The 18,663-nt window shown below is 34.3% G+C and overlaps 1 protein-coding gene across 3 annotated transcripts; it reads left to right on the forward strand.

Annotated features, from left to right (window-relative positions):
• The first annotated feature begins 839 nt into the window (after positions 1–839).
• Sec10 (Exocyst complex component Sec10) lies at positions 840–17,988 on the forward strand. Of its 3 annotated transcripts, none has more exons than XM_022085547.2 (17): positions 840–1,147; positions 4,320–4,444; positions 6,026–6,143; positions 7,665–7,862; positions 8,596–8,660; positions 8,742–8,925; positions 9,697–9,837; positions 10,065–10,141; positions 10,872–10,982; positions 12,008–12,103; positions 12,796–12,955; positions 14,057–14,289; positions 15,011–15,097; positions 15,596–15,698; positions 15,790–15,946; positions 16,245–16,405; positions 17,242–17,988. In XM_022085547.2, exons 1-17 carry the CDS (start codon positions 1,115–1,117, stop codon positions 17,338–17,340), a joined length of 2,148 nt encoding a protein of 715 aa, XP_021941239.2. In that variant the 5' UTR covers positions 840–1,114; the 3' UTR covers positions 17,341–17,988. The 3 variants fall into 3 exon arrangements, with proteins under 3 accessions (XP_021941239.2, XP_021941238.2, XP_021941242.2); XM_022085546.2 differs by lacking the exon at positions 840–1,147 and adding an exon at positions 2,540–2,922; XM_022085550.2 differs by lacking the exon at positions 840–1,147 and having other exon boundaries at positions 5,988–6,143.
• The last annotated feature ends 675 nt before the right edge of the window (positions 17,989–18,663 follow it).

Genomic DNA, 18,663 nt, shown 5'->3' on the forward strand with positions numbered 1-18,663 from the left:
CTCTCTTATTTTGTGGGTGTTTGTTGGATAAGCTAGTTCAAACTGAAATTCATTGTAAAAGAAACGTTTCAAGCTGTGGACAACAATATTAATTCTTTTATTTATCTTATGGGAGTGGGTTAGTGATATTAGGGATTTAAGAACATCCAGCATTGCAGTTATATGCACTATTATTGTGTTAAATTGATGAAATAGTTATGAAATGACCTGTGATGAAATAACAGAACAGAGAACCATTTATAGTTAAATTTGCACAAGTATTATGTAACATGGGAGTAGGGCTTGAATAGACAATTTATGTTACAGTTTAAGCCAATATATCATTAACAAGTGAACATATACATTATAAATACACATGATGCCGTAAATGCTTCGGCGTGTTCAAAAATATAAAGTGAGGTTAGGTTTGGAATATTCATCAGTTACGTACTTGACATTTGGGAACATGGAAAATTAAAATTTATCTTATAGCTTCTGGTTAAAACATTTTTAACTTTAAATATATAATGCGTGAAGAGAAGTCTCCGGCGGAATTACTACAACGTTAGTAAAAAAAAATGTCGAAAGTGACGTCTTGAGCTGTATTTTCAGCCTGCATTTAGATGTATCTTATTTACTCCCACCACTCTTCAATGACAATGTGATGTAAAGATTGCTAATGTACGATTCTTCGACATTCAAGTAGTATCATAGATGCATAATTATTATTACTACAACAGAATATGAGATGGCATATGGTCCTGGCTAGCAGCTTGACCAACATTAGAATATTGGTGTATGCAAAGGGCAAAAATATGGAGAATATAGCAGTAGTACTGGAGTTGTAATGTGTGAAAATTTCTTATTTATATGACATTAATATTTTTATTTAAATACAAACAGACATTTGGCAAGTTTGGTGAATAACAGAGAGTTTGATATCGTTACTAGAATTTTTAATTGTGTCTTTAATAAAATTATATAATTGAGGTTTTCAGTTGTGTTAATTTGCGTGTAGATACGGATATGATAGTGTATTGCTTCATAACACCCAATAACATAGAAATCGTTGTTTGTAAAGTTAAAAAATACCTTTAAGTTCATACTGAGAAGACCCAAATTCAACCGCAATAAAATGATGATGCAGTATATGAAAGAGTTGGAACAGGTTAAGTAAAGTGTCTTAGATTTTACTCGTACTACAACTGTTTATAATGCATAGAAAATGATGTTGGCATTTAACATGCAGTGTAATTAATTAATTTTCTGTGAAGTTATGAATTTATTGAGTCGGTGAAGGTCATTTTTATTACTGACCATTGACTTATGACTCTTATGTGAGCATCTCAACAGTTTCTTTGGATTCCTGTGATGACATGGCAGATGATTTAATTTCTATTAAACACAATTTTGTTAATGAAACTTGATCTCTTGTTTTTCTACATGTCAAGAATTCAGTATTGAATTAACAAAAATAGTATGCAAATAGCTGACTACTACTCACAATCTAGCTTATGCTTTTTCAAATGCAGAAATTTAATTTAACTTACCCAACTTGTCACACAAGTTAAAGTTTACCCTTCTTATTACCCCTTAAAAATAGTTTGTTCTGTGCTCATAATTATTTAATGTAATCAAATGTCTTACAAAACCTGCCAGAGGACCCATTGTTTGACATAGGTCTATTGCCAGATACGTTATTGGTTCTGTGCAACAAGTACAATTGGTTTACCATTGCAAGTTAAATTAAATTTACACTGACAAATGTGAGCAGAATTGTTTTACCAGGTACAACCCTTTCTATACAAAAGTGTAGCTCAGTATTATTGTAAATGTTTTCTGTTATTTTTACTTTATTATGATTTTATATATATTGTAATATGTATTAGAATTTATTGAACAAATTGACAGGTAACATGTAAGATTTGAGGTTTTCACAGCGTTGAGTATGAAGATTTCTGTCTTCTGGGTTGTTGCTCCGCGTAGTCTGGTCGATGCTAACCAACGTTTCAGAGGCCATACTGCCTCCGTCAGGCCCTGATGACGGAGGCAGTATGACCTCTGAAACGTTGGTTAGCATCGACCAGACTACGCGGCGCATCAACCCAGAAGACAGAAATCTTGACAGGTAACATTTTAGTAATAAATAATAACAGCAATGATAAGTATAATGTTAATATTAAAAACTGCAGTTCTGCAAGAGCTTATTACAGTATACAGTAAATGTTACATAATATGGAAAATATCGGGGCAACAACAATTCAACAAAGAAACATTAGTATAGGCTGATGAGATGTCAAAACATGGTAGGACACAATTTCACTCTTATTACCACATTTTGTGAACTGTAGTTAAATATGTTGAAATGTATATCAGTTAAAAATAATATCTCAGTACAATTAGACTTATCTCATGACATACCAGACTGCTGCAGATGACTGGTTGAGAAACACTTTCAGGTTGTCAGATTAAAATGTATGTTATCCAAAATTATGACTTATCAGAGGCTAAGTAGTCTACTTGCAGTGTGGGACCATAATAAATGTAATTGTATTAAGTGATCAGTACTGATCAATTCTACAATATTTTAACCATTCCTATAGTTTTCTTGAGCATTACAGCATGTTTAAACTCCAAAAGAAATCATAAAATAGTAATCAGAATGATCCCCAGATTCAGATTTTCCGCAAGTTTAGAAGAACATGATGACTCTAGTCATGGGAAATTTAAATCATACTGGAAGATCTCACTCATCCAACATGTATTTTAATAGTGTAAATTTCCCAAATAACACTGTATAATTTTTTATATCTTAAATGTATTTTCTGCAATATGATGACCAGTTGCTTCTTCCACAACATTTCACAGTATTACTTACCAACAAATGACTGTAGTTGTATGAATACTGCGGTAGCAAGACCTGATGTTCCTTCCATTACACAGGTGAGTCAATTTCACCCTCTTCATAATCTTCCCTGTTGTCCATGTAAATGGTGTACTCTGATCTCCTTCCTGGTCTTCCAAATTGCCATTTTCCAAAAAGTTTTCTTCTCAAAATTCCATATGCAGTCCTGCAACCATGACTACATGCCTCGTCTAATACAGCCTCCAAGATTTGAGCATCCTGAAAGTACTTCAAATTCCTCATTGCATAACTTCCTAAACTGCCCAGTTACTGCCTTCTTAGGTGAACAAACAACATTTAAAACAATGTTTTTGTATATGTTCATATTTCTCAAATAAGTCTGAATTCTGTGCCAAGCAATTAATTTTTGTTTGTGTTACTTCTAGTAAGTACAAATAAAATATTGTTTTTGCAAGAAGTATGTCATTAGATAATGTCTGTATGTTTATGTACTTATGTATTTAATGATGCTGTCAGTAGCTCAGGCTGTATAGCATCTATTGATAAGATGATTAATGGATAATGAATTGGAAATGATATGGAAGGAAGTGATTGTTGCCTAATTTATGGCAATATCCTTTGCCTGGAGAGGCTGAGGGAAACCACAGAAAAACCCAGTCAGGACAACCCATCTGTTTTCTGAAATTTTACCTCAAAACACTCCACTGTTATAGTTGGTTAGATGATATCAAGCTCATGCTCTCCATATTATTGGGTTGATGCATAAGTTCGTGCCATTTTCAGCCAATCAGAGTTTTGATCTGATAAGATTTGCCTGAGGTGGCTCTCATCGTCATCTCTATGAATCTGTTTGAATTTTTTTGATTTGAATTATTGACAAAAATTTTCAGGTTAAAAACTGTGGAGTGCCACGTTGACAAAAACGAACATTTCCGACATCTTCTTCTCTAAGAGTTCGATCGAAGCTCCAAAGCTGCAGAGGCTGCCCGAAACATTTGTACTGTCTACTGATAAGACTCCAGAAACTCTGTTCATGGGTGCCGCACACTTCTCCAGCATGACAACGCCAGACCCCACGTCACAAAGCTCACCAAAGACGTCATCGAAGAGCTCGGTTGGGAGGTTCTTCCGCATCTGCCCTACTCTCAGAACCTTGCCCCATCTGATTACCACCATTTCCGCTCTCCAGAACAATCTCAACGGAATTTCCTTCCACAACGACACAGCTCTGAAATTGGCTGGATTAATTTTTTGCCGCCAAACCAGCGGATTTCTTCAAGCGTGGGATCAAAAAACTGGTCTAACTTTGGGAACAGATCGTGAACAATGAGAGAGAATACATAATTGATTTATTTGTCAAATTCGTTTGGAAAAAAATAAAAGTTTTTAAAATTCGAAAAAATGGCACGAACTGATGCACCAACTCAATAGTTGTTCTATAGCTCATATTTTTGTGTATTTGCTTTTTAAACAGGAACCATTTGATCCAGATGAATTTGTAGAACGCCTTGCTTGGAGAACAGTTGCAGATAGTAGAAATGAGGGTACTGGACATTTTGATCCTGTTCTCCTTCATGAGACATTTCTTCAGGCAATCAAGTGAGTGAGACTGATATTTGTATTTTGGCATGTGTATTGTAAGCATCTAAGTATTTGTATGTCACACTGAGGTATGATTAAACATTCTGCATGTTCATTTGGAAATGATGGTTTGTCAAAAGATAGGATAAGAGAATTTTATAAATATGAATGCAAACAATACAAGAAGTGTGCAGAAGTGAAATTACAAAATCTCTTACACTGTATACAAATACATGTATACAGTGAGCCATGTATGAGTGAATAGTCTTTTGTTTGCATGATGTGCATGAAATTGACACATGTAGGGCTATTAGCATGATTAAACTCAAGAACCACTGGATGGATTTGGATGAAATACGAGGGTGAGTCAAATGAAAACCGTAAAACTGAGATAAAAAAATTCGAAATATCGTGCCATTGTCCTATAAGTTGGCAGACATGTTACCAATGCTATAAAGAGTATCCTATAGGTGGCAATATAATGCAGACAAACATAAAGCCATCACAGTGCCAGTTTGAAGATGGCTGCTCCACTAGTTACATGCACGAAAGAAGAACAACGTTCTGTAATTCGTTTTTGATCAGTGAAGGTGTGAAACCGATTGAAGTTCATCGACGGATGAAGGTTCAGTATGGTGATGCATGCTTGTCACAGCAGCAAGTGTACGAGTGGAATAGGAAATTCAGAAATGGTGTGATGTCTGTGGCAGACGCTCCTCGCCCGGGTCAGGCGCACAGAGTTGTGACCCCTGAGTCTATTGCAGCAGACCTAGCCCTAAGTGATGACCACATGTTTGGGCCACTCAAAGAGGCGATGGAGGGAAGAAGTTCCGTTCTGATGAAGAGGTACAGCAGGCGGTGCATGAGTGGTTGCTCAGACAACCACAAGAATTTTTTTCTAGAGGAATACATACACTTCGTAAACGCTGGAGGGCCTGTATTGAACGAAATGGAGACTATGTAGAAAAATGATATAGTTGTGTACCGCTTTCATTCAATAAATTTAAATTTTTTTTACGGTTTTCATTTGACTCACCCTCGTATGATGTGAATGATGTGCTATGGGGGTCTACCGTGGAATTGTACTTTCAATTTTCCTACAGTCAGTAATACCTATATGGCAGATGAACAAACTTGTGATAGGAAGGATCATCACTGGGGCCACTTGCATTAGGATCATACAATGATATATGGTTGTAGGCTTTTAGAAAAAAAAGAATTTTGTGTAGTAAAATCTGTATAATATAGAATGACAACATGGTGTCTGCAGGAAATTAAAAAATGTTTGACTTGATCAGGATTTGATCCTATGACCCCAAGCATACAAATCCATCGTATACTATAGAACAAATGTACCTTCTGACATATTTCTGTTGATTTATAGAACTTAAAAAAAACATTAAGACCACATGATATGTGTAGTAGAAACTAAAGTAACTGATACAATCTTATATTAATAGTTTTTCTTTGAAAACTATTTCAGTTAGGAGCTTTCAGAATTTAGAATTTGCAAAGAACACATGTTTGGTGCAGATTACACCTTTCCAGTCTTGTTATACAGATATATGATTGACTGAAGGAGTTATTATTTCTCAAAAGGGACCTACAGCTTTTACAAGAACGCCAGCAAAAGAAATGTGAACGCCTGGAGATCATGTGTCGAGAAGAAGAAAATGGACATTGGCAACAGATTTCACAACTGCAAGATAGGAATAAGGTAGCATATTTGGTTATTTTGATGTCTAGAACTCTCACTATGTCTTTACTTTTCTGCTGATTTTGTTTTAAATTTGCTTTAAATATATTGAAACTGGGTTAGGTCAGTCCTTGGGCTAAATAATTAAGATTTGATTCCTGGCAGCATCAGGAATTGTTCCATTTAACACTGCTAATTCAAGGCAATAGTCATTGAATGAGTTTCAGAAGGTATTTCACTGGGGGTGAAATAGCTGAGTATGAAGGTGGTTAGTCACTTTTCATTTAGTAGTATGGTGTGTAACAGTTCTGCATGATTAGTCATGAAGAAAATCTGCATTAGCTTTGTTCATGGACAGAACAATTGTTATGGTGATACTCAGTTTTGTGTATGTTCCAGAATATATAAAGAATTTCTGTCATTGAATGTAAAAATATAATTTTGATGCCAAGTTTGTGTAGGATATGCAGAAAGAAATGTTTGTTTTGATTCTGTTATGTTTGTTTCATGAAAATAGCAGGTTGGAAACACTGTGACTGCATTTGATAATTGCTGGTCTGGAATTGTGAAATGCATGTGCAGCTGTGTTTGACCCTGATACTGTTTCCACCCTGGTTGACTGGCAGTTAATGGAACAGTTGTTACATTTGTGGTCCCAATCCTTTCTACAAATTATTACATATTGGAAAGGGAAGGGTGGAAGAAGGGGGACAGCAAAGAATGCTAGAATAGGAGAAGGGAACCAATGAACATTGACTTATATTAAGGTTCCTGCAGCCTGCTACTTGTTGGGGATTGACTGACTGAGCCGATGTGGTTGGCTTAAACATTTGGGCCTCTACCTCCACATCCCAGGCAACGTGCTTAAGCACAGGAGATACTTTATCATTATTTTATTAACCCTTTAAGCCCAATGCCAATTATATATCCCACCTACTTCAACAGTCAGTAATTCTTCATTTTGTATTTATGGGTTTAATATAATTCTGACTTTAGACAGGAATTATTTCGTTCAACAACATTAAGCAGTTGATCTTTGTAATGGTAAGTATGGTATTTTCTTTGCAGTATGGATTGCATAATTTTGTATTATTAAGCTAGCTTTGGTATTATAGTTTAATACATTAGAATTGCACTATTAAAATATTGTTACAACAGAGTCCAAAAGATGCTGAACATTTTTTGTTTCAGACAAATTTCCAATTTACACAAATGTATACTCATAGATAAAATTATCCCCCAGTACATGCTGATGTATGCATGATCCACATCACAAATCATGATAGACCACACTCTTACTGTGCAGTACACATGTTAAGTTTGTTTGCTTGTTGATAAGTAAATCAGTCTTCATGGGGACTATTTATGAAAGTAGTTGCAAGTCATGTGATGCTATATAATTTGTACTGAAGATTCTGTGAATGACTTCAAGATAATGCTTTGTGAAGTTCTGCTCCTCATATGATGCTGAAGGTGTAATCAAGTTCCAGTGATCTTTAGGTCCTACACCTCCTGCTACAGGTTTTAATAATCTTTCCTCAGGCATCTGTCAGCATGTTTCAAGAGTTGGATGAGAGAATTAATTATGTGGCAACTAAAGTAATTCACTTGGGTGATCAGCTGGAGAGTGTTAACACACCTCGCTCCAGGGCAGTTGAAGCACAGAAACTTATGAACCATTTTGCAGAATTTCTTAGTCCTGGGCCACTGCTTGCAGAAGTCTTCACTGACAAAACTCAGGTAACTCCATACTGTGATTGTGTAACTGTCATTTCATAGCTGGGTTTCTCCATAAAGAGCACTCCCTTCTAAATCATGTCTTTAGTCATGTTTTAAATGAAATCAGTATGTCTTTAACATTTGTGTTATAACTATTTGCATAAAATCATGGTATTTCTGAAAGTTGGTGAAAAAATATGTTAGTTGAAGTTCCAGTTACAATGCCCCTGTTACTTATATGAAGTAGTTTTACTTGCGCATTAAAATGTGTATATTTCATTACATTTCTAGAAATTATCTTACATGTGTAAATTAGGTTAGCAAAGTCGTTAAAGTGACTGCTGGATAATCAGCATTCAATTTCCAACAGGGACAGATTTTTTTGCTGTTATGTCCAGACCAACTCTGAGACTAATCCAGCCTTTTTTCTTGTGGGTGTCATGGTTCTTTCCTCAGTAGTAAAATGGCTGGAGTGTGAATCTAGTGCTCAGATTAAGAATGTATTGGCACAGTGCATAGGTACACAAACAACTTTACTTTTGTTATAACAAAACCGACTGTGTAAAACACAAACCAGTGTGTACACTGTAAAGCAGGAATGTGACTTTACTGAAATTTGTTCATTAAAACCAGAAGGGTTTATAACTGATAGGTTAGAAATGTTTTCTGTAAGAGAATGTGTGACATGAATATTGTATTTACTGATCTAATTATTTGTTGCATTTTGATTCTCACATTGTTGGTCTTGTTACAGATAGATGAAGCAGCTGACATTATACAAAAGTTACATTTGATTGCTCAAGAATTGCCTTCAGGAAAGTATGTGTTCATAGAAATTAGTTCATGATCATGTTGTGGATATAGTAATATGGTATATAACAGTAATTTTTCGTTATGCAGATTTGAAAAGGCCAAAAAGAAAATAGCTGCAAAGTATGATGAAATTGAGAGATCACTAATTGAGGAGTTTGTGAAAGCTCATCGCTCAGATGATAAAGGAAGGATGAAAGAAATTGCAACTATTCTTTCTCATTTCAAGGGCTATCCGCAGTGTATAGATGCATTCATTGAGCAAAGCCAAATGGTAAGAAGGTTTTCAGATCTAATTTTTTTATTATGCATCTTGTTTCACTCATGCATGCCACATATTCCACCTGTCTCATCCTCCTTGGTTCTATCATCCTAAAAATTGTTAAAATTGCCAAATTATAAAGTTCCTCATTCTATAGTTTTGTCCAGCTTTCAATTTAGATCAAATATTCTTCTCAGTGCTCTTTTCTCAAACACCCTCAATCTTTGTTCTTCCCTTAGGGTGAAAGTCCAAATTTTATACCTGTATAGAACAACAGAAGAAAATTGTAAGCATGCAATTAAAGTAAAAAAATTCCCATTCTCCTTGATTACTTACTCTAACAGTAGTATTTGGTGAAGAGTACAAACTGAAGCTCCTTATTGTGTAATTTTCTCCATCTCCCTGATAAATTGCAGGGGCTTGCAAATGGCCCTATTGTGAAGAGTATTAGATAAAACATGATATTGTTCTTGTATGTTGTCATCTCTATGAGGACCATGTGAACTGTTATACAGTAGTGCAGTAGGACTTTAGTGATATAGGACAAACTTACGTCCTGTCTCTCAGATATAAGCTTCACAAAATACTGCTGACCTTTTTAGCATTTTTTTACAGGTTTTAGTAGTCACTAATATGTCAGTAAAATATACAAGTTTTTAAGATTTAGATTATGTCCACAAACTTTATAACATACAACACTTTTGTAATTTTTAAGGAATACCATGCAGTAACATATTCATTTAGTTAACTTCTGGAATAATATGGTAGTTTTTTCTCTTGCAGGGTGCATTTACAGGAAAAGATGTCTTCCATGATGTAATTCCTTTGTGTGAAAAAAATTTTTCTGTGATGACTGAGGTGTTTAGTAATCCAGACCAAGTAATGGCAAAGTTTGTGCTTAATATTTATCACTTGAAACTGCAGGTTTGTATTTTATCCATTCTGTAAATTTGTTTATTACTATTTTGACTGGACATTCAGCATTAATCAGTTTATCTCTTTCTTTTGTTCATTGATGCTTTCTTAGCTACATTATGACTCTTAAAATTATTGCTAAATTAGAATTGTTGCAGCAGTAAATTCAGACATGACTTTTCTAGGAATATCAGTAGTTTTATTTGTTTTATTAATGATTGACCTTTACTTTCCAGAAATACATTGTGACTAGTTTGTCAGATAGAAGTGACACAGACAGATATCTCAAGAACTTATATGATTTATATTCAAGGTTAGTACCCACATTGGCTTAACTGTAAATGTAGAAGTGAGTGTGTCGTGTATGCTTTTGCCTGTGTTCCTGATTTGTTCTGTCCATCTTCTTAGTTTTGGTTTTGTATTGTCAAAATAAAATGCTGGAATAGTAAACTACTGTCTGTAGAATTCAAATTAATTTCAGTTAAACAAACTGGAAGTAGATGTTAATATGTTAAACATGGCTGACAGTATCCTCTGAGGATGTGAAAAATAAATATGTGCAATGATGGTGTGCAAAAAAGGGTGAGGAAATGATATAGCTACAAGAAGGGTACTTATAAGAGGACAGAGAAGAGTAGAAATGGTTTTTTCATATAGTGGTCCACCCTCTTGGAAACATCTATAGATGGTGATGGTGGTGAACACTTACGGGGGCAGTTCAGATTTGTTGTGGAATTTTCATTGTTTCTCTGTTGTTTCTATTGGCTGTGAACCTAACATAAATTCTGTCCTGGTGGGGATGGGACAAGTAGGCAGTGCCTCACTGCTGTGAGAACTTCAAATCTCACACACATGTACATGTACAAGAATACCTTGACAATAATGTCTGATATGAAACAAGTAAGATGAAGTATCAACACACTGTAATCAAAATTTCAGATTAAATTTGATTTTTTATATTAATTTTTAGTGAAATGTATTAGAATTAATTTCTTGTTTTATTTTACTTTTTCATTACAGACATTTATTATTTGTCCTTACAGAACAGTTAAACTCTCAAATGATCTGTCTCACTTTCAAATGGGGAATGACAATATGTACCTAAGTAAGCTGACCATGAACATCTTTCAGAAGTATCTGGACTCTTATATCAGGTAACATAGTTATAGTTCACTGTGGAGAGGTGTAGCTTTAGCTGCAGTTGTTTTGTAGGAGTAAAGAACTGCCAGAGTGGGGTGTAGATTAATTATTTTAAACTTGTGAGTTGTGAGGATGCCTTGTGTGATCACAAAGATAAAGTAAATGATTACAGTGGTACATTTTGTTTTTCAAAGTTACAAGTAAAGCCTTCCTTGCATCCAGACTGTCTGATGTTAGAAGAGACTGTTTTTAGGTTATTCTTTCTTGTGTATGAAGCCGGTTTTTATGTATATTTTTCCTCACATTGGGCTGTAATGTAGTTTCTCCAACAAATTAAATACATAATTTACTTATTTGGACAAAAGTTTTAAATTTTGCTTTATTAATATTTTGAGGGGGAGGGGGGGGGGCTTATCATTACCCTGCTCACTAAATGTAACAGCACCCCTTTGTTGTAGTAGTTCCTTATGCAGTCTGTGATTCTCTTCTTCTGACATTCAATCTTAGCGTACAAGCCTGTTCTGGCTTCAGTTGACTCTTTTTCAGAACTACCATTATCTATCTAAGTAACAGTTTAATGTTTTTGTGTGTTATGGTGATACTCAGCATGTTGCTGGAGAATAGCTAATGTTGGTTTTATATAGAGTACAAATGGAAAAGTGCTTAAAAGCAAATAACAGTAAACCATTTTGAATGTGTTTAATTGTATGAAGGTAAAAATTGTGAGAAAAATATGAGTTGGATGCAAAGTGTAACTGCTGAAGCATTTTGGAACTTCATTTTTTGTAGAGGTGACAAACCATCACTCGTCCTCCACCAAGTTTTTGTTCTAAAATTGTCTTAAAAATCAAGAAACAGACCAACAAAGATCCAGTTCTTATCAGATTTACAGTTATGGATATGATGAATATCATTGTTAATTTCATCATGGACTTGTTAGTATGGTTTTATCATTGATCGCATTGAAAGTATTTATTTTATTAGAATGGTACAGGAAATGTGTGATGCCAGATTGCAGAATTTTGACTGCTTGTTTCAGTGTGGAAACTAAATGTCTAAAAGAAAAGAGTGCTGCAGTATTACACAGATATTATGAATGCAAGAATCATCAGAAAAAACAAATTCAGACTGGAGGGTAAGTGTATTATTCTGCTTTAGTGCCCCTAATGTGCTGTGTCCTTAAATGTTTATGCAGTTTTCACAGAATTTTTCTGTTGTAGAAAAATCAACATAAGTTTATTCAGGTATCTCAGACTATGTATAAAATATAATTAATGATGTACAGAATCTTCCTTAAGCAGTTGACTGAAAAAAATTCCTAGTTCTTAACCTGCTTGAAGATTCATGTTTATGAAGGTCCACTGCTGGAACCCTGCCTTGAGCCAGTTGTGTCCAGTACACCTTAATACCCTATTTCTCCAAACCCCATTTTAATATTTTTCTCCCATCTGTGCATAGACTTCCCATAAAACCCCTATTTTGTGGGAAGCTCAAATCAAACTTTGTCACTTCTCATACAAACGGATTTCATAACATGAAATACAGATCTTATTTAAGGTCTACAACTTTTAGTTGAAACATTTTTCAGTATGTAAAATAAAATTAAAAATAATTTATGGCCCTATATATGATTTGTGATATTTATGATGTGAACCAACATTGCTACAATGGGTTTTTAAGTGCAATAAGTAAATACCAAGGTGAATAAGGTATACAGAATCACAAATAAAACTTCTTTCTTTGTGTCTGCTGTACATTTCAAGAGTCTCATCTAATCATAATGAATTCTACTTTTATTTTTCATATGCATTGAATATTTCCTTTCAGTTTCCAGGATTTGAGAAGAGACCTGCAGGCAGTGATTGGAACACGTGCAAATTTTAACATTGCTCAGATCGAAAACTATGGAGGAGAAACATTTTTATCAGAAGAAGTTGCTATTGCACTGCTTCAGGAAAGCAAACTGGCTTTTAGAAGATGTGAGCTGGTATGTACAAGATTTTACTCCATGAAAAGTAATATTTACATATTTTTGCAATTTGTTTTGTTAAGCAAGTGCATAAATTACTTTATAACAAATCTTGCAAAATTTTCCAACTCCCTGATTATTGTCAGCTACCATATCATCATTCTTGTTTAATGTTACTTAGTTTATCTAAGGTTTGAATTGATCATATCAGTTAAGCCAGAATTCTTTTTTTATTCTGAATAAGCCATAGTAAATTATATTTAATCTTATCAAATGCCATTTTGCAGCCTATAAAAGTGAAGAAAACTGGTAAATTAAATTTTCTCAGGTGGGCAAACCACTGCATGGGCTGATGTAGACATGCGAAATGAAAGTGATTTGCCTAAGAAAGAATTTTATTTATGCAGAACCAGACAAGAAAGATGGATATTGTGCTGTGTAGTCTTGTTCAAGTTGACTAACATTCCAGAGGTGCTTATTGCCTCCATCATCAAGGCAGTATGTTCTCAGATGGTGAAGGTAATAAGAACCTCTGAAATGTTGGCCAGTGTCTATGAGACTATGTGACGCATTATCCAAGATGGCTGTGACCTTCATACTCACTGCCATGAGAACCTAAACTCCCATTTAGACAAGAAATTTTGCAGATCTGTTAAGCCATTTTATTGAAAGAGTTAGATATGTAATTATTCTTTTTTGACTTTGGAGAGTTGTTTGCTGATCCAGAGTATGTCAAAAGAATGAATTAAGATATTAACAGCAGACAGAGAGGAAGGGGTGACAGGAAGAAAACTGTCTTTCTGTTTATTTTTTCATACCTTTTTATATGCTTGTGACATACATATTCCATGCTGCTGTCTTCCACTTCAGTTTTCAGCCCCTTCTTGTATACAGATCACACTTCTGGTTTGCTTCAGTGTCTGTTTTTAAGAAATAACTTTTACATTACAGGCTACATGAAGTAAGTACCCACTTCTTCTACCAGAAGACAGAGACTAATTCAGTCTGCAGAATGTTGTATATGTTCATTCAGCTTGTGGATATGTCCATAGAGAGTGATAGACATTTGTTACAAACATAACACAATTACTGATATGGTATTTTGATTTAATTTGTTAGCTCTCTCGTCAGTCTGACATGCCAGGTAATGCACTTCAGATATTTGAAATTTTACTGCACTATCTTATGGCTGAGCACCTGGATTATGCCCTTGAACTGGGATTGCAAAGTGTACCTATACCAGAGAACAAAACGCAACCTCAAATCTCCTTCTTTGATGTTCTACGACAATGTAATGCCATCATTCACTTATTGGAGAAGCAGTTCATCGATAGTCTTGTTCCATTGGTTATGTAAGTATATTCCAACTGTTTATACATAAATATAGAAAATGTTCAGTATGGTACTTCAGAAAATACCATGTGCCACAGTGACCTGCCACATAGGGTTTGTTGAGCCCTTCTGAAACAACGAATAGGCAATATATAGAGAATTATTAATCAATACATGCTAACTCTTCAACATGCTGTTATATTTGGGTTGACCACCAATTAATTTACAGTTACTTACGTCATTCCTAGTTATTGACATGAAATTAACATATGGATACCCCAATGATTCAGCAAATTGTATCATTACTTCAGAAATGGTATGTTACTTTTGCCATCAGCTTGTGCGTGTGAAACGTCAGCATTATCTGCCAATGAAAATTTGTATTGAATCTCTGTATATTTCAGTATTTATAACAATGATTTACATGTTTTTGTTTCAACTTTGCTAATTACATCTTTGTCTTCTACTTATTTTTTTATGTCCATGACCATGTCCCCCTTCCCCTTGCTCATCCGACTTACGGCTTATCCGACCTATAGTTTCCCCTATATAGGTCGACTAAACAAGGTTTCACTGTACTGTGAATAAAGCTAGATCATTAAGTTATATAAATATCACTTTATAATGTTTTGCTTAGTGTTTTAATGTTTAAAGGAAGTCAGTATGTTCATCCCAGAACTTTTTCTTTCATTAGTTAAGAAGCTGATACTGTAACAAAACCTATTTTATACAATGTTTCAGATCTACTCCAAAACATGGTGATTGTCTTCAAAAGAAAAAGTACCTTTTAGAACAGATTGAATTTAAATTAGATACTGGACTTGACAGGTAAGATTGAAGTGATTTCTTGTGAGCTTCTGTATTCAGATTATTCAACTTGAGTAATTTATTACCACTTAAAGGGATTGTAGAAACAATGACAGAAAATAACAGCAAATATTTATGTCATCTGTGAATGTTGTTAATAGCAAGTTGATGTTGACTAAGGGAAGAACGAAAAGGACACATTAGAGGGAGGGGCAGAAGAAACTGTTGGTAGAAGACACCAGATGTTTCATCCTACCAGGAAAGGGTGAAGGAATCTACTTCTCATATTGGAATGTCAAACAGAATTCTGTTTGCTACCATTAATTTGTTGGCCTTCTGCAATTTAATATTCTTGTAAAATACAGATTTGTTATTTTTACATTCACAAAGAGACAAGAAATGGGAAATGCAAAAATTATACAGTGTATCAAATCTGGTACCTGATATTTTTATCACACCTTACTTTATGGCATCAGGTGAATTATTTTCAAGAACTAAGTATAACAAATTTTCTTTTAGGTCAGTTAATGCAATTGTTGGTTGGGTGAAAATATATCTTCAAACAGAACAGAAGAAAACTGATTTCAAACCGGAAACAGATGTAGATACTCTGGCATCTCCTGTAAGTGGAAGACTTCTGTAATGGAGAATGTTTATTATCTCTTTTTTTTCTTTGTCTTGTCTTATTGGGTACTGAGTACATTTCTCTGCAGGCATGTTTGGCTGTAGTGCAGTATGTTCGAAGCATGGTGGAAAGAATCAGAGACAGCTTAGATGGTAAAAATGTTGAAGCTCTTATGATGGAGTTTGGTGCACGTTTCCATCGTGTTATTTATGAACATCTCCAGCAGTTCCAGTATAACTCAGCAGGTAAGAATAACTTTGGACACTTTAAATGGAAGTAAGGATCATTAAAAGAATAGATTGTGGAACTACTACTTTATTTTTAACAAGTTGATAAATATATGTATAGCCAAAACTTGACATTTTTTAATTATTGAAGCATGTTTGGTTTGTTTACTGTGAGTGTTTCTTTTAACAGCACTAAAATTCATGTATGAGTAAATTTGATAAACATTGTGTAATTTGTTAACTTTAAATGTCTTAGAGTAACAGTAACATATTGTTTTAACCTGCAAGATGTCTCATTTTTTTTTCTATTTTTCAGGAGCAATGTGTGTAATTTGTGATGTTAATGAATACAGAAAATGTGTGAAAGAATTCAAGGTTCCATTGGTGAACACATTATTTGATACACTTCATGCATTGTGCAATCTACTTTTAGTAAAACCTGAAAATTTGAAGCAAGTGTGTACAGGAGACCAATTGGTAAGAAAACAATGTACATTCTTTCTGATTGAAGATGTGTATACATTTGCTTTGGTATTAAGTTAACCTGTCAAGTTTTGTGAGTAGTCCATGTAATTAAATTATCTTAAATGAATTTTAGAGTCTAGTGGCGTTTTTTATTATTATTATTATTCCTCCATTCATAATCTTGTGGCCTTCTGGTCTCTGGCTGCCTAGCAACAGTGAAAATTGGACGTGTCTGTGGCATGCCATTTATTCTGATCGATAGCATGGTAATGATGACTGTTTTACATCAGCTTTCCTTATATAGGCATATAATTTCATGTTCATGTCTGTTTGTGCAATCTGCCCTCTCTCTCTCCTACCTTTCCAATTCTCCATATATTGCTTCATCTGTCTGCCTACTTACAGTATCATCATGCCTGTACTTATGTGTCTGCCTCTCCTTGTGCTGCTCTTTCATGAATCTTCATTCCTTCCTTTCTTGATTAATTTTCATCACCATAAATAGATTATGCTTCATAATTTGTACTTTTTACCAAACATTATTTGGGTGATCAAATCAAGGGTGATGTTTCGGTTAGGGAAGGGACTACTTAGGAGAGCTAGGTACAGACGGAATTATATTAAAATGGATCTTAAATGGACTGGATTCATCTACCTCAGGAGAGTCCATTGGCAGGCTCTTGCAAACATAGTAGTGAGCATTCAAGTTCCATAAAATGTAAGTCATTTCTTAACTAGCTGAGTGACTACTAGCCTGTCAAGAAAGAAAAGGAATCTGCTGTGCAGAGTTAGATAAGATGTGTGAAACATTGAACACTGCATGAAGTTTATTGTCACTCCTTTTTCAGGCTGGCTTGGACCGTTCAATCCTCTTGAATTTCATTCAGCTTAGAAGTGATTACAAAACACAGAAATTATCTGTCTCACTTAAGGGCTTAGCTACATGAAAGTGGTGACAGAACAGTACCTCAGGCCTCTTTATCTTTCATTGTGTACAAGATGGATGGAAGTTCACAAATCAGTACTTGAAGCTGTAACTATGCAACAATGGAGCAGATCTACAGATGATGTTCCTAATATCAAAGCTTTATAATTGTAAATCATAAGTTAAATGACAAGCTTAAAATGATTAATGTATTGTATAGTGTTAAGAACATATCACAAAATATTTCTTTTCATAGAAATGCCCAATGAGTATAATATTTCTGTATAAAACATTAAATAGATTACTTATATTTATGATATTTAATAATTCACTTATTTTAAAACTTATTAACATTGTTCAAAAATGTAAAATGCAAGCAGGATTGTTTTCTGTCTTTATTGATAAGATGTATATTTCTTATATTTGATCTGTTAAAAATTATACTGAAAGAAACCACAAATTTATTTTTAATTTTGAAAGATGGCATGAAATTTTTGATTTATTAAGTGGCATTTGTTATGCAGTCTTTCATGTCCAAATGTAATTTTCCATTCATAATGTTCATCAGGAAAGCCGTGAAATTATTTTCAACTGAAACTGGAATTGTTAGTTTTATCTTCTAATTCTATACAGATTAAAAGTTGTAAATATAATATTGATGAAACATGTATCTAAATGGGCATTATTCGCACAATGTGCACTTGAGCTTTATATCTGGGGGTTACAGTGCTTTAATCACACCCTTTCGACCACATCCTGAGGATTTTTGTGCCCTTTGCTTTCCATATGAATTCCAGTTTGTACATTAATAATAGCTAGAGCAAATAAATTCTCATGTATGGAGGTACAGTAAGTTATGGCAGCACCAAGAAATTAACCATAAAACCTGCCACCAAGCAAAAAATAGTATATTACCTATAGGTTATGCTAGTTTAAGGTTATGTACTGTAGTTTGGTTGGTAGCTTCTGGCAAGTTTTCAGTACTACCAGCCTCAACTCACTGTATAGGCATATTAGAATTTTACTGCTGTAACTACTATTTTGCATCCTTTGAAACTTAACATTCAAACTCCTGAAATCTGTTTGACAGTGTAACCAGACTTGCTCTGTATCCAAATTTGGATTATTATTTTCTGATTGGGTTAGAAGAATAAGCCATTTGGTGAATATACTGGGATTAACCAGTAGTATTTTCGCATGGAGGTTAAGTTGAAGGACCAAAGAGCTAGTAATCATGATAGCTGGCTAGTTTATATGATTTCTTCAGTTATTATATGATTGTGACTGACTTTGAGAAGTTAATGGCAGTCATGATTCAGCAGGACATGCTTATGTATTTGGTTAA

Source organism: Zootermopsis nevadensis, unplaced genomic scaffold (assembly GCF_977971745.1).
Source record: "Zootermopsis nevadensis isolate Lab colony 2312 unplaced genomic scaffold, Znev_1.0 Znev_ptg000021l, whole genome shotgun sequence".
NCBI lineage: Eukaryota > Metazoa > Arthropoda > Insecta > Blattodea > Termopsidae > Zootermopsis > Zootermopsis nevadensis.

Excerpts from the sequence above, each read along its gene's own strand:
- Sec10 (XM_022085546.2), top strand. The coding sequence starts at position 2,812 with ATGATGACCAGTTGCTTCTTCCACAACATTTCACAGTATTACTTACCA. Across the intron at positions 10,142-10,871 it reads TTATATGATTTATATTCAAG|AACAGTTAAACTCTCAAATG; the intron begins GTTAGTACCCAC and ends TTGTCCTTACAG. Across the intron at positions 12,956-14,056 it reads CTTTTAGAAGATGTGAGCTG|CTCTCTCGTCAGTCTGACAT; the intron begins GTATGTACAAGA and ends TTAATTTGTTAG.